This window comes from Prinia subflava, chromosome 2, assembly GCF_021018805.1.
Source record: "Prinia subflava isolate CZ2003 ecotype Zambia chromosome 2, Cam_Psub_1.2, whole genome shotgun sequence".
Classification (NCBI taxonomy): domain Eukaryota; kingdom Metazoa; phylum Chordata; class Aves; order Passeriformes; family Cisticolidae; genus Prinia; species Prinia subflava.
Window position 1 is genome coordinate 68975929 of NC_086248.1, and position 22237 is coordinate 68998165.

The 22237-nt window shown below is 35.1% G+C and overlaps 1 protein-coding gene across 1 annotated transcript in view; it reads right to left on the bottom strand.

Annotated features, from left to right (window-relative positions):
- The window catches only part of RYR2 (ryanodine receptor 2), a 383210-nt gene that overhangs the window by 23274 nt on the left and 337699 nt on the right, over positions 1 to 22237 (bottom strand). Inside the window, exons 83-91 of the mRNA XM_063390404.1 lie at positions 21421 to 21494; positions 13678 to 13758; positions 12647 to 12735; positions 11080 to 11208; positions 9581 to 9685; positions 5946 to 6027; positions 3716 to 5019; positions 3267 to 3331; positions 1313 to 1460 (exon numbers count right to left, since the gene is read on the bottom strand). Coding sequence (XP_063246474.1) covers positions 1313 to 1460; positions 3267 to 3331; positions 3716 to 5019; positions 5946 to 6027; positions 9581 to 9685; positions 11080 to 11208; positions 12647 to 12735; positions 13678 to 13758; positions 21421 to 21494 — 2077 coding nt within the window. The remainder of the gene's footprint in view (positions 1 to 1312; positions 1461 to 3266; positions 3332 to 3715; positions 5020 to 5945; positions 6028 to 9580; positions 9686 to 11079; positions 11209 to 12646; positions 12736 to 13677; positions 13759 to 21420; positions 21495 to 22237) is intronic.

Sequence of the window (22237 nt, forward strand, 5' to 3'; positions counted from 1 at the left end):
AATAAAGGACCTTCCGTTTCACTCCATTCACAAAGGATGAAGGATTTGTAATTGCCTCTTGAAATCTTTTTCATTATCCTCTCAGTACACTTGAAGACAACACAGAGACACCACAATGTAAGAGTAATTTAATAATAATACAGAAGTCTCTGTTTTCCCTGTAGTTCAATATTCACAGATGTAGCAAATTGCTGCTTTTAGCAAAAAATAAAAAACCCTGCATATAAGTTTATCTTAAATATTTTCAATTCCAAAATCAACTACGTTTTTACCAGGTCAGCAAAAATTCACGTGTGACCTGATTACCATGAATAGAAAGCTTTTCTGACATTCTGATGCTAGGACAGCAGAAATGTACCTCTTCCGTTTCTGACAACTCACAAACCTTTACAGCACGCATTTTGAATGCTTTACTCCAACAGGAATTCTGCCATTTTTCAGCCCTAATCATAGATGACCATTAGTGAAATATAAAATGAGACTATTAGAAAAAGTTAAGTTAAATTCACATGATTGCAAGTCTAAAAAAATGTATCCCATTTCAAAAGCCAAATTTAAACACTTATTTCTTAATAAGATTTTGACTGCAGTTTTGTAGTTTCCCTATGTTCTCATGCTAAAAGTAGGCCATCCGTACACAATTATATACCATATACATAGCAAAAGTGTATTTCTTTTTGCTTTGCATTTCACTCTAGCTTCTGAAAATATGAATGGATTATCCTAGATAATAAAAGTATGGATTGTAAGCAGTTATGGGGCAAATATTATCTGATATTTTACTGAGAGACTCTCAGATGCAGATTTATGGTTTCATTACGTATTATTTTCTACAGGTTTTGAAAAGCTTGACAAATCCGAACTTGCTATTTCACCAAAAAAAAAAAAAATCTTTAAAATCTTTTCTTATTCTCTTCAGGTTAAGCAATGTATCTCAGCTGATTCTTTTCATATGAGAGCTTGTAATTTCCCAAAGGCAGAAGGAAAAATCCTACTGTCTCACTAATTACTGTAAAAATGCAGGAATTTAGCTCCCAGAAAAATGCATGGATGTTTTCCAATGATGTACAGGCATCTCTGAATGTCTAGGTTTGGGACAATAATTGTCTTTCTACGAATTAATTTCTTGCATACTAAGTTATTTTTGTGTTTCTTTTCTCTAACATTCCCATTGAACCTTTGCTTCATGTCCTTTCTATGGAGAATGGCGGATAGAAAAATGTGGTCCAGCAGATGCGATTGGTCTTTACATTGTTAGAATATGAACACATCCATGCCAACAGCTAAACACATAAGCTATAGAACAGCTTACAAGAAGCTTCTGCTGGTATGCAATGATATTCTTCCAGAAAACTGATTCCTGAACTTCTGGTTCTCCATATCTGTGCGTATGCAGTTGTCTTAATTTCTGTTTCCCTTTGTCTTCCTTGGTTTTATCTTCTTTTTCTCCATCTTCTCCTCTTAGGATGCAAATGAAGGCAAAATAATATGTCAAATTAATAAAATTGCTAAATTAAAATCACACTCTGAGATAGACTATTGCATCTTTTAATGAGGCTCAAGCAGTCCTGACTCATGCAGTGCACGCACATGACAAGTATCCCTCTTCAGTCCCAAGTGCTGGCAAGGTGACGGTCTGGTTAAGGCTACACATGAACTTACTGGTTCGGCACCCTGAAGTGGGAGTGCCCGCTGGTAGAGGCAGGTAATCAAAAATCTAACAACCTTGCTATCAGAGGTTCTTCATAATTGTGCAGCTGATTCTTGCAGTGACAAAATGTCTGTAAACTGACAGCTCTATGTCTGCATGAGTGCCTGTATGTTTAGTGCTCCCCTCCAACCTACGCACTTAAACAATCTAGTTTCCAAAAAGGCTGCAGAAATCTTTGGTTCTTCTTGCACTTACAAGTCAAAGCTCAAGTTTTAAATTCTACATTTCTGCCCACCTGATGAAGTCTTAAGTACCCACTCTAGGAGGAGATGAAGTGAGATTTTGTCAGGATCTGGTGTGTGGGTATCACCATGCTGTCTCATTAGAGAAAGTCAGAGTTCACAGACTGCCTTCTCCAAAAACATGATCTAAAGAACTGTGAATTGTCTTAGAATTTAATTTGATCTGTCAGCATGACAGATGAAAAGATCACAGAAGTCCATTTGAAATCAAACCAGACTGGGAGGCAGCTTCTAAATTACATTATTTATTTCTCTGTTCCTATCTACAAACAGAATGGCTGATGTCCAAAGCCAGCTCAGCTTCCTAGAAGACATTTGATAAACTTTCACTTGAAAGTTTGTCACATTAGGAGAAGCTTCAGGGCAGCTAATAGTGCTAACTGTACTCCTGATTGAGAATATAGGAGTACTGCAACTCATGCAGTCAAGCAGAGAAATCAACAGTGAATGACCTTCAAAAGTCAGAAAGATGCTCCCTCGCAAAGTTACAGTGGCCAAGTTAGAAATTTGCTGCACTGATTAGGAAGAAGAACTTTTGTCATAGACAAGTGCTTGTCATCCCAGAAGAGCAGTAATTATGAGAGGTTGAGCCTAAGGGATCTTCTTAGAATTCTGACAGTGATAAAACAGCTATAGAAACTGTACAAAAAAATGTACATGTATCAGGAACCATAAAAGACAGGGATAGAGATCCACAGTTTTTACTGGTTAAAACCAAGCATCATATTTTGCTTTCCACTATTTTTATTCTGAGCTAACAGCATTAACATTAGATTTTAACATGTCCTAAAAGAGTTTAAATTATCATGGATCAAATCTCTTCATAAAGATGTGAGAGTACTCTGTAATTCATTAAAATTGTATTGGAATGTTAAGGTTTTGCCAAATGCAAACAATTAACAACCTGTCATAGCAAATGGGAGAGGAAATCAGAGCAAATCAGTCTCTACCACTGATGGATAGCAGGTCTCTGAAACTCAAGTGCTCTTACAAAATTTTCAAGAAATTTTTTTCTAGCTTTAAGATTTGCCATGAAAAAAAATCAATTAAGCACATCCTAAAAGAAATTAAACAGACATTACAAAGCATACTTCTAGGAAGAGAGAAATTCATAGAATCAGAGTGGTGCCTACTGCATGGCATTTCCTTGCAAACGTGCACAGATGAGAAGGATTGTTAAAAAAACCCACTCCAACCTAACTGGAATGTGAATGGACGGAAGATCAAAGGCAAAGAAGTACAAATGAACCTGAGTTTTTTCAGTGAAACAAACCACTTTTTTTATTTTGATCAGAGGTTAAAGTAATACATACTCAGCTTTTTCAGGTTCCGATTTTGTTTCTTCTTTCTCTTCCTTTTCATCTTCTTTCACCTTCTCCTACAGAAAACCAGGATTAAAAACTGTGTGTAAACATTATTATACAGGTCAGAAGTAGTTAAAAGAATACTCAGAACACAGAATATTAAGAGTTTTTTGTTAAACAATGGAAAACCTGAAGAAATACGATAATTCAATTTACATTGATAAAGAGAGACAATTTAACACTGAATTAAAAGCAACCCAAAACACCAAGAAGTACTTCAAGAAGGCTGTGGAAATTCAAGTTTGTGACACAGAAAGAGTAAACACCAGTAATTACACATGGTCCTTTTTTAAAAAAAGTCAGAAAATCCAGAAAAACAAAGATGAAAGTTTTATTTTAAGACTACATTTAATATATTAAATAGAGAAATATACATCAGAAATAAAAGATAAAATTACCTGGATTTTTTCCTGTACCTCAGGCATTGGAGCTAAGGAGGGAGTGCTCAGTAAATCACTCAAACCAGCATTTGGATTGTGAGGGATCAATTTATACTGTCCACCTTCTCGTTTCAAATCCAAACCAAATATATCTGAGAGCAGATCACTCTCTTCTGTTAAAGTCTGCAGATCTGTCAAGTCCTCTGCAGGCAATGCAGCTTCTGTTGGTTTCCTCTCCCCTTCTTCTTCTTCCCCACGCACCTCATCCTGGGTGGGATCTGGCATATTAGCCAACAGTTCGGCCACCTTGATTTTCTTGGCTCCTTCTACTAGGCTTCCCCCAAGCAGCAAACTGCATATGATGCGAAAAAAGCCTCGGACAACACTACAAGCAAAATGTAGTAAGCCCACCAAAATGCTCCAGTAAGAAGAAAACAAAGCCATGACCATGTCCTTCATGGTCATTTTCTTCACTTTTTTCATTTGCTTCTTTAGACTCTTCATGCTGAGCATTTTCATAAGAGTCATTAAATTATACTTGAGAGCTACTAAAGCTGACTTCATGGTCACAAGAGAGAAGAAACCCATTCTAGGATCTTCTTCCTCAGGATTATCCTTCTCATTCTCCTCTTTATTTGCCGACCTTTCGTTCAGATCTGACTCAGAGATCTGGGCAGCCAGTTGCATTTCAAAGATGGTATCCTCACAGAAGTTAACAAAAAGCTCCATCTTTTCCTTCTCCCCACCTTCATTTACAACATCAAATATAAATTGTCTCTTTGACTCTTTCACCTGAGGCTTTTCCCACTGAGTCCGACTTGACTCACTTATTTCAAAATAAACTCGTTCGATGCGCTTGGCACTGCCCATGATTTCTATACGTCCGAGGAAAGGCTGGAAGTAATTCAGCACACTCTCTGAGAGCTCAAGGAAAGTCTGCAAGCGTGTATCATGAGGCATGTGTTCTGACAGGTTGGTCAGGAGAACAGCGACATTGAAACCAATGTCTTTTGCAGGCTCATGAAATCGTTTCACAAACTCCTCATAGTCCAAAGTCTCATTCTCATCTGTTTCAGCACACGACAGCAGAAACTCAGTTTCAGACTGAGTATAGTGTTTATGGCTTTCCATTGCCCTGTGAAAATCCCTCTTAGAGATTATCCCTTTACCATCAGGGTCATATTCTTTGAATGCATCAGAGGAAGTCAAATCTTTCAATTTTAAGAACATATCAAAAAACTTCAGAATCATCTCCACATTGTTCGATGATTCCACAAGCATATCGACCATCTGCTTTCCAATAGTCCCATTCACAACATTACCTAGAGGTGATGACAGGATATTAGAGATAATGTCAGCCAATATTTTGGCAAAGAAATGAATATAAATATATTCATATATTTAATCATTATAAATTATAATGAATAATAAAGCAATCAAAGATTAAGAATGATAAACTATTGGATAACACACTTACATGAGAAAGCTAACTACAAAATCTGAAGTCATTTATTATTAATTCTACCCTAACACTTGAAAAAATTTAAGTGACTAATTATTTGCCATTACAGAAAGGAAGAACTAACAAGGCCTGTAGAGAGAGATCATAAATTTAATACAGTAGTAAAAGTGGGGTAGCATATTAAAAATTTCACTATAGTGCAGCACAGACAGACCTAGTGTCAGTAGTTCACTATTATCTGGATGAGCTCAGTAGGTTCCTTACAGAGCACAGCCTACAGTACCAAGAATTTACTTTGCTTCTCAGTAGCTTTCTATGAGCATAAAGCCCAGGAATCATAATTTCAGGACCTTGAACATAGTCACTAGATGAATGAAGACTGTTCTTTATGGGTAAGATCACTGTCAAAATAAATGCAATATATTAAGCTTGTTAATTAAATTACTGACAAATGGTTTCATCCCCACAGCTCAGGATTTCAACTTAAATAGTAAAAACCTTTTCATCCAACCCAAAAGATGACAAGTCAAGTTCATGGAAAAAAAAACAAAACCTTCTGCTAGCTCTGGATTTTATAAAGTTCTGGCATTCACAATTAATATAACTTATGTCAACTATCCTACCTCAATCTTCCACTCACTTTCAGACCTGAAAGGTCTTCTCACAATTGAGACATGAAAATTAAAAACGCAAAGAAATATAGAGCATTATCTCTCAAACTGAGAAAATTACAAAGGTAAAAACTTTGCTAGAACAACAGCGAAAGAGATTTCAAATTTTTACTACCTTCCAGCATAGATAGCAACATGACAACCATATCTTTCTGAAGATCCATTAATTCCTTCAATAGTTCAATTTGACTGGAATCCTAAATAACAAAGACAGTATATAAATATAATGATATATTAATTTGACATTTATGTGCATGCATATTTCACCCTGTAAAAGGTAGACTTAGAAATTAAGAAGCTAGAAGTATCAAAAATGGTAATACAGTGAAAATATATTTAATTGTCTAACTCCTCACAGCATACTTACACCATCATCTGTTTAGAAAGAGTAACTTAATAAAGACAAAACTGAATGTGATAAAAGATTTAAAGCAATAACTGGGTATGTCAAAGTCATAGATGATGCTTCTGTAATGTTTCCTGACAGCTACAATATTGACATTTTTGGTAATCAAGTTTGCAGCTATGGAAAATTGTAAAACCATCAATAGCAGTAGCACATAAAGCTCAAAGTATAACATGATTCAAAATGAGCAATTTCATTATAAGCCACTGAACTTTTTGGAGGGAAAAAGAAAAGTTGAAATAAAATGTTAAAATATTTATTAATAAAATTCCATTAGTAAAGGCCTAGACATGCATTAAATTGATCTTTTTCAGCCACCTCTTATCAGGTTCACCAAGTTTACTATGTCACTTGCCTGGAGTCTATCTGGATAGAATTATTCAGCTACTTAATTTATTCCTCAGTGATACACTGTTGCATCACGCCATTGATAACAAACACTTGGGCAGTGCTGAACTTCAGTGAGTGGTACAACAAACTCAAGGTACTACATGGCTGTGGCAGGATGCTTTGCCCTGATAAAGCTTATCTGCTTGGCCTGGAACCCGGTCAGGAGACAAAGCAATACAGGCCATCTGTGGTGAGCTGCAAGTGGCACCACAGTGCTATTTTTTAGTGCTGAATATGCTAAAAGGCTGGCCTGGCTTACCGTCTTTAAACACATATCTGTTCCTTTGAAGTCAGACTTGACAGATAAGCTGCTAGACTGACCTAGAGGCCTATGCTGCCAGCCAATTTCTTTCCACTATAAAAATCCCAGGCTACTTTCATACAGTTGGATTCTTCCATGTACTTGAAGTATATGGCATTTCTCCTGCAGATCTGGGACACCTCTCCACAGCTACTTCCCAAGGATTGAGAGAAAGAGGAGAAAGTGCACCACAAAAAGGAGGGTGGTGAGATTCATCAACCTCTACGTAATGTTTCCTCTGCTACCTTGCATATAATTGCTTTAACAGAATTGTTTTCATAGAGTGCACTTTGACATTTAGTGTTATAGCTGACCAGCGTTTTTTAGCTTTTATACTGTGAATACGGCAATTCTGGTTAAGATCTCTCTGTTCATTTTTCTTAATAGGTAACTCATCTTTTATAAATTTGTATGATATTCCATCATTAAAACTTGCAGGACACTGATTTAATCGCACCTCTATAACTCCTTAAACTGTTAACAAAATCTGAAGTTAAGGGCTTACTTTCTGTAAAGGAGTTTAAATACAAAAAGGAGTTCTTTCTGCTCTTTCTTCAGAGTCAAAGAGGTGGCTTTTCTAATAAACTTTGTCTAAAGCACCCATTCCACCCTCAACAATGACAACTTGGATCTTGGATTGAAAACCGCATAATTTGGAAATAACAAGATTTTTAACTGATTTGCCCTGTAAGTTTTCATTACAAAACTTTTAACTACAAAAGTTATTTACAACCCGGATGATCTTTGTTTATTTGGATTGAAATTGTTTTGTGCCTTAGATTCTTAATAAGTATTACCATTATCACATTGTTGCTTCCTGCTGCAAGAGAGAGAATTAAAAAGAAAAAAAAACAAAACCAAAAAACAAAAACACCAACTTAAAATCCAAACAAAATAGTGATTTAATTTTGCTCCTGCTAAAATCTTGCTTCAAATGTTCTCCAAAAGTGCCCTGGAAACTCATGACTGAAAACAAAATCCAAGTATGTAACCCAAGTATTTAGAGGCAGACCCCTCATACAGACAAAAGCCAAATTGCAACTCCTTATAACTCTATTTAGCCACACTCAACACTTTTGGAAACTGGTATTTCAGCATAATATGAAAAACTTGTTAATATATTCTTGTGATAAATATAAACAAACAAAAGAGCCCATGCCTATTCTGGTATTTCCTGCTAGATCCCATAAAGAGTTTCCAAAAGCTTCATCTCCAAGCAAGAGAAAGACGCCATCACAATTTATAGTGATGTATTTGGAATGATACACTTGGACTAGACTGTGTTTCTGACATCCCACAGAACATCACAAGTAAGTCCACACTTTTGTTGTGCAAAGCTGCTGGGTTAATTTTGAAGAGATGGGATGAGATTGTTATTTTCTACATCCAGTAATCAAAGATGCTGTGAAGCCACTTTGGGCACAGCTGAGACTATAAACGTGTCATTATGGTAAAAGCAAATCTGGCCAATAGCCACCTCCTATTTCATGAATACATAGTTACCAGGTGTTTGACTCACTGTCAGTAACTACTTAAATACCTCTTTCCAGTTTGCTTTAGTGGAACAGGAAGAAAGCACAATAGCCTTCACTGTGGCCTACCCAAATATCGACTATTCAAAAATTCTTAAAAAAACAAAGATGTCTCAAAAGAAGAACAGTATCCACAGGCACATTTAAGTGCACTTCAGTAGAAATTCAATGCATTTCTTTTGAAAATCAGGTTTGACTGTGATGCCATTTAGCCATAAACAATGAGAAATGTACCTGAAGCCCAAACTCCACAAGTGTAAGCAAGCAGCCTACTTTCATCCATCAAGTTCCAAAAGCAGGGAGAAAAAAATATTCTGAGCAAGACTAATTTATGCAAGGAATACTTACATGGACACCTTTGGAGTCAGATAATGAAATCTAAAACCTCAGACACTTCAGAGCTACATTTCTTAACAATAACTAACACTTTCATAAGCGTATGACATTTTTCTCTAAAAACGTGAAATTATGTAAAAAAATTAGAATCAATGCATTCAGTGAAAATGTGTGATTCTTTTAAAAATTTAAGAAGTTGAAAAATGCACTGCTTAAGGATAGGATTACTTGCATCTAATTTTCACACTTGGAATAACTCTCTGTGCCAACTCCCTTCACTATTTCTACACCTTAAGAAATGAGTACTCACACCTAAAAGAAATTCACCCATTATGAGATCTGACTACTCAGTCTACTAAGAGTGAAAAAGGTTTAGATGTAGACGTGTTGGACTAGGGTTCAATGATAATAACTAGGGTTCAGTGCAGGTGCCATCAACGAACATGATGGGTCCTGCATAAAAGGGAGCTGCAGAAAACACTGTGAGAGAATTTTGGTACAAAAGACCAGAACTGAGAGTTCTTTCTGAATATCAGTTATATGCTTCATTTGCATTTAGATCTAATCTTTTTTTTCACCTGTGGCCAGAGATCCAATTACAAGCCCGCTATTCACACCTGCTCTAGTTTTGCAATTTAGTCCCTCAATTTTATTGTATTCTATCATCTCTGCATTTTATTTTTCCTAACAATTGTTGCTATTAATGACTCTAACGTATTAATGTTTGTTTCTCTTTTACAAAAATGTGAGTGACTTATGAAGGAAAAAGTAAAACAAAAAGATACCTGAGACAGCTTCATCTGCATGTGGGCAAATACATGAAGGAAACCAACTACAGCATCCCACAGCCTGCTGTGTGCCAGACTTTGCTGATTCCCAGTACACGGCCCCTGTTGTTCATGAAAAAAACAAAACACCACCACAACAACAAAGAAAAGAAAATCAAAGTTTGTTTGCAAGAAATTCAACAAAACCAGGAAGAAGTACACAAGTGCATAGTTGGAGTTGTCCTTTAAAACTGTCATGAAATATTAAACATAACTAGAATTATGTATTTAACAAGACCACTGACTGTAAAAAATGCCTATTCCTAATAACCATTCTCTTGTTTTAACCAAGTCTCAATATACTAATTCAGAACCCCAGAGTGTGTATCTGTTTGCTACTTTAAACAATAAATGCTGAAGGAGTACAAATCTTCAAGCTGTTTCTTCCTTATGTAGTTCTGTAAATTAGGAAAAAGTTTATGGGAGGTTAATGCAAAATTCACATAAGGGATTAGAGAATCGGTTTCCTGATTTTTCCCCCCAGCATATTATATAGAGCACAGTGCTAAAAAATACTTAAAGAAAATTCTTACTTCTAAGAAATAGGAACACAAAAGATTTTGAAGCACCAAAGGATAACAAATAAAATCTCTATCAGATAAAGAAACAATACTTGTGATTTGAAAAATATGTATACATTAGATATATTTACACAAATGCCTACAAGTTGCCTCTTCTCATTTATATTAAGTGCTACTCCGTCATATTTCATCATCATGAACTATAACATAGTATTTTCATAATAATTAATTTCATCTGAATGAAACCAATGTAGTAGACACCTAACAGTCTAATGAGATCCTCTCTAACATACTTATTATATGTAGAATCAAATTCTAATATGGTCAATTTGTTTACACAAGCAATTAATACAGAACTAAATGACACTGAATTCTTTAGATGTCCTGGATGAACTGTCATATTTTTATTTTGACAGAATTGATCCCAATCTCATTTATTCCTGAGTCCACCTCAAGTGTGTCTCTACAATTCTCAAATATGAAGTCTGAATTCACCATCTCAAACATATCATTGATGCCTTAAAACAACCTAATTCCTGATGGAAAATACTATTTAATGCTACATTGACTAAATACCAGGTATCATCTGCACTGAAATTAGTTTTCTCAGTGGATTGAAGGTAAAGGCTTTAAAGTGGGTAACACTGCTGCAGTCTAATCAAAATGAAAAACAAAACAAAATTCCACTACCTTACATAGATGATTAGTTATTAATAATCACGGATTTTAATAAATTGATAAATTTGCAAAGGAGTAATGACAGGTGTATAAACATCCATTTGAATATTTTGCTTCATTCATAAAGAAATGCACTAAAATAAATGTTGAAGAATAAATACTGTGTTTCTATGTTATGTCTAACTGCTTTATATCTTCACGCCAAATGTATAATGAATTTTCTTTCAAGTTCATAACATCCTAATGAAATTAATTTACCTGGATATACTCTGTGAGAGTATTGAAAACTTGCTTTGCAACCTGTATGGCTTTGGAAAAATTTCGCTGTCCTTGTTCATCAATAACATCCTTCCCAGAATAATACCAATAGAAATCACTGATGGATTCCTAAAGAAAAAAGCAGTTGTGACAATTACAAAGAGGTTGTGTGACTGAACTGGCTCTAACTGGATATTCATCAATGTAAGAAAAACAGTATTAGACAGTTCTAGTTCTGAAAATTATTTAGTTTATAAAGGCTTTAAATGAACCATTCAGCAATTCTCAAGTACTGCTTCAAGAATTGTAGTTTCATCTCAAGGGAATCACCAGGAAAACAAACACAAGGAAAGGAATAACTTAAATGCCCCACAGAAAACCTCAAAATAAAATAAATTAAAAATTAGATGAGTTGGTATCTGATCTTAGAAATACAACCACCTGCATTCTGAAAAAGAGTGCTCAGTGGTATTGCCATGCTGCATGCTGTTCATTAAACAATGTCTCTTTATACTGTGTGCTTGACACCTAGTCAATAGTGGGAGCAAAGAGTGCTTTGTGTGCACATTCCTCTCTCCATCTTCCCCAAAGGCGAGCTTATTAAATTTTCAACAAAGTAAGCAATGGAATGGAAATCATTGTACTCCCTCCAAAACTTCTACAGAATACATAAAGATAGAAAGCAATGTTGATAGCAACAGCAGTGTAAACAAAAAAAAAAGAAAAACAATTTTCACAGTCTGGAATTCTCAGAGTAAATAAATGTATGGCTAAAGGGAACTTAACTAGATAAATATTTTTTTTAAAAAAACACAACATAATATATTATCATGTGCAGTGATTTTCAGAAAGAAGAGAAATATAGGTAAAAATTACGAATGTTTATCACAAAATATGTTTTCGCACCATTCACATGTTGCAATCTGGAAACAAAGTAAATTTTTTTCATTACTTTCTACTATCTTGTGACCATGAAATGTTTTCATACTAGAAGGATTTGTGAGATAATTAAAAATAGATGATTGAAAGAGTTTTTAATCTAGCCTTTTGCAGTTTATTTTTCCTTTCACCATTTTTCCCCCTTCTTTTCTGCAGAAAATGCACTGTTCTTATGCCTCACTCCATGGCAGAACATGAGCATTCATTCACAGAGCAACCAGTGCTCAGCCTAATCAGAATATGGACGAAAAAGCAGCTGGCTGAAACTGAACGTGAGCAGTACAAAACAGTTCTCACTCCCAGGGTATTTTCAGCCGACACGTGGCCACCCGTGCCGTGCCCGGGGACACACCGCGCACGCCCCCACCTCCTGCCGCCCTCCTTGGTTAGCAGCCTCCACCCCATCCCTGCCCATAAAGGCTGAAACCACTCTCACACGTGTGTTACCTCTGACTCTCCCAGTACAAAGTAACAACTCCTAAAGTACTGCAACCATCAGAGAATTTCAGCCTTTCTCATCAGTTTGAGCTACAGGGACCAGAATAAGTGTGATGACAAATAAATGGGCTCCTCTAATAAAACTTGTATAGAAGTAATCATCTACTTACTTAGTGCATAAATTACTTACCTGAACTCTCAATAAGTAATCCACAGTAGAAATGATAATATTAACAGTTGTGTTGTTACCAGTTTGAGTTCTCAGGTAATTCTGAAAATCTAAAAATTCAAATAGAAGTTAAATTTAAATTTATTTAAGTTTTCAAACTACTTCTGAAAATTAATTCTTATTTATGAAGGTCTAGAAAAGTTTAGCTTAGAGGCATGGATTGGGTTTTCTTCTCTTTCTTTTCTTTTTTAGTCAATAAACCACTGTAAGGGTTTTAACATCTTATTGCAGAGATCACACAGTAGTGATCTACTGAAGCCAGAAACTTGTTTATATATTTCACCTGTAAAAATTAAGTTGATCTTACTGTAATCTATTTATGACTACAACTATATCAATATCAATACAATTATACTTCAAATATATTTTAAGTAAAATTTATCACATAATTATACAAATCCTGATAACTAAGTCAGAAATATGTCTAATGCCTAAAAAGGAAAAAAAAATCCCTTCTTTTTCTCTTTTCATTCCCTAAGAATGGCAGAGAGAACAGAGGGAAATATATTTAATGATAAAAATACACTTAAATTATGCATTTCTAATGTAGTCTTTAATATTTAAAAGATACGTTTTTTCTTCAAGAAAGGCATTGTGTACATTATAACTTCCCATACAATTCCAACTGACACTAGTGGGAAACTGTGTGCACCAAAGGGCAATAAATACAATTTCCTCTTACGTATTCCTCTGAAGCTTCCATGTCTAGAAGCTATAAACCACATACATTTTCCTATGTAAATTTAACTTTCCTAGTAGGTTGAGATCCAAAATTCATCCTTTTGGTAACTATTATCTTAGCTACAAAATTACATCTGATAAAAAACACTGGCAACTGAATTCCAGTTGAAGATTTTCTCTTCCTGTAGAGTCCAGCAGCTATTCCACCTTTCACAGTATTTTATGAAGGCTGCCAAACCTTCAACAATTAAGAGGTTTTGTCATCAGTAGCCACCACCTTGATTTTTCTGACTGGCAGCCTGCCCACAAACCTGAATTGTGTCCTTCACAAAGCAACTGAAGGAAGCGGAAGAGGTCACAGGTGAACTCATCATCCTGCATCACCTTTTCTCCTGCAGAAAGGCCAGATGGAAGCAGGTTATCTGCCAAGTAACACCCCACAGTCCCTGAAGAAAATCTCCAGAATTTACATTAAGAAAGAGAGAAGGGGAGAGAAAATTTATAACCACCAACCTATCTGAAGCACCTATGACTTGTGCTTGGCAGACAGTTATATGGTTATAAAACAAAAAAAAAAATTAAATTACAAAACTTAACTTTTGATTTATAAATCTGGCAGCATGAGCTTGGCAACATTTTACAAATAATCCTCGATCTACATTCTTGTTTAACTTCACTGGGCATGGAGGCTGTGTCACATACAAAGGTTAGGGTTGGAGCAATTTGGTTCCCATTCACCACGAAAGAAGATACTTAAAATCCAGAATGAGATTTAATCCAACGGCTATGAAAATCACTCCTCAAATAAACTATCTGATTTTAAAATATTGTAAAACAACCCATGAAATTTACAGTTATGTGCACTCTCATTTGGACTGAAATATTTGAGCATTTAGTACCTGTCTGCTGCTGACACAAAGTGGACGTGTCTCCTTTGACAAAATAAAGCAACATATTTTTAATTAATTAAGACCAAATGCCAAAATGCCTTACTGAATTAGCCCCTTCACTTAATTTTTTGGTTAACAACTAATATCCAAATGAATAAAGATTCAAGCCTTTTTTTTTTCTCCACAGGAAACAGTATACTAAAAAGCCCTCAATAAATACATCATTATTTCAAGTACATCAATACATACAGTTAACATTGTACAGGGACATGTGAAGAGGAGAAATAACCATTCACCCAGGAAAACAATCACAACTGAGGAAAATATAGAACAGCTTATAAAATTACACATGAGGACAATACTATAGATGTTAAAGCAGTAAAGGCCACCTATCAAAAGTAAGCAAATTCCCATATAGAACCTTGGGGAAGTATTTTGACTACGTATGCAAAGGTGGAAGTCAAAAATCATCAACTATTTAAGAATATAAATAATTTGAATATATTTTTAAATAAGAAAATGAGGGAGATAAAAATGTAAGCAAACCGCAAAACAGTTTGAAAGAATTTTTCTTTGGGGAGATGTAATTTAGGCTCTACAAAGGCAGGATCTTTAGTGTGTGAACATGAGACCAGAAAAGTGAGTAAAGGCATTAAAAAAAAAAAAAAAATTAGATACCTCTGTCAAATCAACCATTACTTCCATGCTGTTCTACTGGTAGATAATTCTAATTATAATATCTACATTTACAGATTACTATATTACTATAATTAGATTATCACTGTTTGGGCTGGATCTGGCTATGATCAAGTTAATTTTCTTCATACTGCTAGCTGAAATGTGAACACTATTTAGTACAATTTGGAGTATAAATAGACACAATCAGAAGTTTAACTTTACATAAAGTCATGAGCCATTATAATTTCAAACTAATGGACTAATCAGTCCACAGACTGTGAATTTTAAAGTGGGAATCTTCAGTATACTAGGAATCAAAAGCATTTTGAAAACTAATATGAATATTTTAAAGTACAAAATTTCACACTTTTCTGTTGCCCACAAGACAATGTTTGGTGTTAAGAGTATATATTACTAAGGCATATGCCAACATAATTTCTTTTACCATAAGGAAATATAAGATGCTTTTCCTGCTAACTCTAGATGTGGGCATGGACTTAGGGCAGTCACAAAAAATACCCAATGGTTTCTCCAAGAATGAGTCAAATACTTTGAATGACTTTCCACTAAGTTACTTTCTTCTTTGCAATTTAATTGAACTCCTGTCATGCTTCAAGTTACATGTGGGGTCACCTGCTCTGTTGAACTAGGGGCAAAAATAAGAATTACAGAAAGTCAAATATTTTGTGAAGCCTATATCACACATGTAATGCTTGTACCTTGACTGCTGAAATGGCAAGGACTTTATAAAATAACTCCTCAGGAAACTTGCTTGGAAAAATCAAGCCCATGAAAGGCCCAATCATCTACTTCTTGTGTATTAAGGCACCACTGAATCAAATTCATTTGTAGGAATAAGACTACAGAATAAGTTACAGGTTAATATTTTTAACCTCTAATTTTCTTGCTCTCTTAGGAAATAAGACATTCCAGAACAAGGAAAAGTAGTCTCAAGTTAAAATGTTATACAGATCATGGCTTTTAGTACAATTTCTGGACATAAGGAATTTTTACTAAATAAATTTCGTTCTTATTATTCGAAGGGCCTGGAAGGGCCTTTTAATTAGCTCCACTGTAAACAAATCACAAGTTGAAAACAAGTTATTGCAAAACTCTTCAAAATCAGAAGGTGTTTAGGTGCATCACTGCATAAAAGCTGAAAGGTCTGCTCCTTTTAGAAATATTTTTACATATTTTAAAATTAAGCAAAAAAAAGTACATCTCAAGTCATCTACCCACACTAAGGTTTACATTGTCCTGGTTTTCAATTTTTACACCTGATCAAAATCAGTCTAGAACCAATGTTAGTATGGACAGGAATTTTCATTTTCAGATTGTACTTACTGACTGCAAGTGCTGCCTCACTGGCAACTACAGAACTGAAATGGAGATCCATTTCTTTCTATAAAATTCAGGAGAGTAACCTTTGCTGCTGTGCACACAAATTCACGCCAGTTCACACAAAGATTTGGAAAAAATGTACTTACAAACATACACACTACATATAGTATGATTTAGGTTGTTATGAAAAAACATTCTTTAATTTCTCTTGATATTAGAGATATTCTGGCAAATATTTGCTTAGATGTTAAAATGCTGCCATTGCTCATGCTGTATGTAAATGGTATGGCTGTACACACAAAGGCTCTAAGCCTGTAGCTTTTGCAAAACTGGCAGTTTGTGATATACAGGAACAGAGGTATCATGTAGGAAACAAAAATAAAATCAACAAAAAATAAATGCATGGGGTTTTTTCATTGAAAGTGCATGTGTCAAAGTTCAATGATTCTCTCCTTCTTTCTTGATTTTAGTTTTTAAATCCTCAGTGGAAAAGATCTGACTTCTATTGCTACGCAAACACGGGTTTGATAGTACATATTACAGAACTATAAAAATACTTCCAGCTTTCAAATGGGAACAGGACTCTTCTATGATGGCTGTGAAGCAAGAGTAAATCTGTCCCATGATAGAGCAAGTTAATTTATTCTTATCACAAAATCCAGACAGTATTGGGTTGGATTGTGAATGCTACATGTCTTTGAATTCTCAACAATCTAATTCAAGTAAGAAATGCATTTGTTTCCTCAATGAATGAAATTATCTAAAGTTATTTGAGTTCCCTTTTAAAAGAAAACAGTAATTCAAATAGTGTTATGAAGGTGGAAAGCACCTCTCCAATCCAGGCTACAGAGGGTTACACAGATTTTAAGCGTCTACTCTAAGCATGACTAGGTTGGTGAAGGCCAAAGCTTATTTATTAATTCCACGTTATTAATGGCAGAAAATAGCCCCGATGTAAACCCACAGTACGGCTAGTTATATACCTACAGCTAGTTATCACGTCTAGTTCTCAGATTGGTAAAAGTCCTTTAAAACCCAATGTCTCATTCTAAAATTGTATTTTATTAAAATAAGGCTTCTGTGAACTTACAGAGAAATGAAAGAAAGTAATGATAACATATTAAAAAATTGAACATTAAAATAGAAATTTCCTGAAAAAGAGGGAAAAAAGCTAAAATAATCTAAGTGTAAACATAACATCTTAAGTTTTGTACTTCATATAAGTAAAACAAGTCTCTCCAAAAGGAAAAAACATTGCACTTTCAAGATTTTTGTGATTCACAGTGAAATGGCAAGGAGAATGAGTGTTAAATGAGAAACTATTGCAAAATAGCGAGTATTTCTATGTCTCTTTGATTTTGAACCCCCCTTTTTGGAAAAGGAAACAGAACAATAGAAACAAAATACATACAGAAGAAACAACATTGAGTACGCCACAAAAACAAGTAAGAAACACATTTGCTAAAGAACCATCAATGTTGTTACCAGTGGGGGTTCCAGGGTTTGGAAAGGGAAGGTAGTACCAGTCAGAGGAATATCAGGACAGGGCACTTACGATGTGGACAGCACAAAGAAACAATGGGAATAGAGCAATAAATTTCACATCCATGTTGACTCAATAAAGGGCTTTCTATCTCTTGCTAAGGTTGGCATGGGACCAGAAACATGAACAGCACATGAGGAAAAGTTGACTTTATTCCCATAAGTTTCAACAGTTTTTCTTTGACTTTGGGAATAATAGTTTCAGGCTTGTAGGCTGCAAAGTCAATGACAACTACTCATGAATGTATTTCTGCAGCCAATTCAGATGAAATGATAAACTGGCCAAAATGCACATTTTACGTCCCATCATATCCTTGGGAATCAATAAAATTATCTTTAATTAAGGAGTAATTAATTACTCATAGACTAAGCATTTTTCTCAAAGAAACAAAACCTAAAACAACCTGGGAGAAAATCTTTCTCATCTTTGCTACTTCCTTTGTAGTAATAACAGACAGTTATTCACAGGATTGCAGACATAAGAGGTCAGATATCCTATAAAATCTAGGATACTTTGAAACTGTTCAATACAAGAGTTTCCCCACAGACACACTGGCTTGGCTTTCTTAATGCTATCAGGTATTAATACCAGTACCTGTACAGCTTTTATGTAAACTACTTTTCAATTAACTGAAAAAGGTGTGCACCATAATATAAAAAAAACACTATTTGAAGGTAGCACATTATCAACAATAATGCACTTTTGAAAGGGAAAATTACATCCATTTTGGCTGGATTTGGTTTTCTTTTGTCTTGAATTTTCAGTAGCTGGATATTAATATGTAAGAAAAGATGGTGTTAGCAAATATTTTCCCTTTGTGCCAAGAAATCTTTGACACAGTGATTACTGTATCTTGACACTGCTACTGCTCAGTAACAGAGAAAGCAAACGAAAAAAAATCATCCTAATCACTGTGTAGAATTTTGTTAAGCTGCCAAATAAGAAAATTTCCACTGAGAAAACAAATAAAACACCAGATCATCCTCCTCCCCAACATTTGGCTAATGAAAAGACATCTGCTGTGTTGGAGTTCATTGTTTCTGCTGACTGGTATACACACTTTGCATTTTAAATTCTCTTTGCACATGGTGACATGAACATCTCACGGCAGCTGCTCCTACAAAGCTCTTCCTTTACTTGAAGTATGGAAACTTTGAGGTATAGCAACCATAACACACCAGGCAGCTTTCAGAAGAAGGACGAATCACCTGTTAACAGCATTGATTCCTCTTAATTAGCAATGCATCACCTCTTTCTTGTATCAACTCCTGACTGCATTAGATAAACCCAGCCAGTGGTAAGTCCTCTCCTTACTAACCACCCTCAAATCCTCACTGGATCCACCACTGATTTCCTGTGCTTGCACAAATCAATGCAGCAATAAAGCCACATTCAATACACAGCAAAAAGGCTACAGGAGGACTAAAGCACAAGGCTTTGTGTATGTTATTATTTTTCCTTTTAACATTCATCCATTGCAAATACTGGGCTTGCTAAAATGAAAACAAATAAAAAAGAACAGGAAAGAAAAGTATAAAAAAGCTTGTTGCTCTTACATCTACTGTGTCAGTCACTGTACAAATCCTGATAAAGATAGGAAGACCAAAATGGGAAGGTCTGATGAGCAAACCAAGAATTTTAGAATGAACAACTGTAACATTAACAGAAAAATCACACTAGTTTAGCAGTCTTTCAGGAAAACAATCTAGTGACATTCAGGAGCTGTACAGTGCTGACACAAAGCTAAGAGCAGGGAAAATAGGGAATAGGCAGTTGTTTTTAATAATTACCACGCTCATGGGTGATGACTGAGGAAGGGAGGACAGGACAATTAGTTCAAAGAAAAAGAAACAGGAAAAAAAGAAAAAAGGTGAGAATTTGTTTTAGCAAATACAAAATACAGTTAGTATTGGTTTTGCCAAAATTATTTCTGTACTAAAAGAGAAACATCAAATGAATAGAAAATGAAAAAAATTCCCTCAAATGAGGAAGCACAAAAATACTCTTAACATCAGTAGAGTCAATTATGCAGCACTTAAAGATTTATTTATATTTGCATGCAAAATCAGTCATTTCTAGAAACAGAGGCAGAGGTCAAAAGAATAATGAGCCAATATCTCAAGAGTCCATTTCAGAATCCAACCTTATGAGTAAGTTTAGTTATGTAACAGTAGAAATATTGTCCAAAAGTACAAAAGGTTGTGCAGAAGAATCTTCAGTAAAACATGAGAGTAATGACCGAAATTTATACGCCAGATAGCTGTACCAGTGCCCCATTTACAGTCTTGTAACTGAATTTTATCCACATGGGTTCACTTTTTTTTTTACTCATATAAGTCTAGACAGACTTAATCTATAATTTAAACTCTGAGAGGACTTTTGGAGAAGCAGAATTTTTGACTGGCCTTGAAGTCATTCAGACAAACATAATTTTTAATGAAAAATCATTATTTAAGCAGTTGAATATTAAAGAAATAGGCCGCATAAAAGACCTACAGGCACAAGGGACAATGAGATATGTAGTGCTGCAGGTATGAATTATGATCCCTTAAATGCAATAGGGATTATACAGTCAAGCTTTTTTACCTTGCTTTTAAGATAAAAACATGTTAAAAGGTTAGGTCACTGTAGGATTTAAACATAAAATGCACTGTAAAAAATTCCGAAGATAAGGGAAGAAAATGTGCTTTGGTAGCTCTATTGAGCATGTAAAATGAACTTAATGTATCTGGACAACCACAGTAAGGGAGTAATAGAACTTTACTATCAAACAGAGGAAAGAAACTGACAATGAACTAACAACACCAAGGGTGGAAAGCCAAATCAGTTCAAAGTCAAAAGCAGAGTGAAATTTTTGCAGTATTTCCCCAAAGACAAATAGAAAAAAAGTATTTCAAAGAGAAAGCTTTCCCAGACCATTTTCCACAGAGCAGATAGATTTCCCTCAACCTCTTATATTTAATTTATGGCTTTAGTAAGTGGTGTAGTTTTCAGTTTAAGAAATCAGGTGGGAACTTTGAATTTCATTTTATGCTGAAACTGGTTGGGGACTTCTGAAATGTTTTACATGCATAAACACTGCTGTTTGTAAACGGAATATGTTTTCAATTTTACATGTAATGTCTTCACTTCTTCAAAACGATGAGAAAGAATCCTCTGAGACCATTCTGAAATTCAACACATGGTAATGACTTACTGCTGACAAGAACGGGCTTAGGTGTGTCAATTAATTATAAATCACTTTTAGGGAATCTGTTTTAGCTTCAGCCTCGAGATATATATTACAGGGTTCATGGAATCATAGACTATCCTGAGTTGGAAGAGATTCATATGCACCTTCAAATTCTAAATCCTAGCCCCATGTGGGACACCCCAGAAGTCCACCATGTCTCTGAGAGCATTGTCCAAACACTGCTTGGACTCTGTCAGGCTGGTGCTGTGATCATTTCCCTGGAGAGCCTGTTTAGTGCCCATCCAGTTCTCTGGTTGAAGAACCTGATCCTTACACCTAACCTAAACCTCCCCTGGGTTCTTTCAAATTTAGCTCGCTTCTGCAGAACTTATAAAAGATCATGGATAAATTGCTGTAGAATCAATAGTACCTGATCCCTCTTCAGTCACCATGCCAAGGCCTTCTGCTTTGTTCTGACGTTCAAACGCATTTAGGTCAAGAACACTGCGGTGAGAAAAATTACATTTGTCCTGTGATTAATTAAATATATGCAATATTTCATTTCATGGAAGTTGAAAAGGATGTGTGATTTCATTGAAGTTTACAAGCATACTGGTATTAAAAAGATACATCTCAGTGGTTTGATATATGTGTCTGTTATGAGATTACAAATCTCAGCTCAACAGCCTTAACCTGCTTTTGCCCTGAAAGTGATTACAGAATTCAGCTCTGTATGACTGACCAAAAACAGGGGAATGTATGCATTTATGATATACATACTCATTTTAGATGCTATAAAGAAGCCAAGTTATTGACTACTTTTTATTATAGCCCAGTTCATACCAAGCAGCAAGGTCCATTAAGAAACTGTCATTATTAGTTCCACTTGGAATTTATCTCTCTCCATTTTCTGAAAAACTGAAGCTGCCAAAAGGGAATATGTCTTCAATTACCTAGATCTAAGGAACATATATATCACATACTTCATTTGTCAACCTGTTAGGTTCTGCCTTTCAGGACTTTGCATGTCAGCTGGCCAGGGATGACTTTTGTTCATGAGAAAAATAGTTATAAAAGTCAGATGAACATAGAACTACGACAGCACCTCTGCTGACAAGAAACCTCACTGTTTTCAAAATGAAACTTGGCCACAGACAGCATTAAGAAAAAAGAATACATAATTAAGAAAAAAGAATACATAACATGATACCCAGGACATAACAAGACTGAATCATTTGATCAGGGAG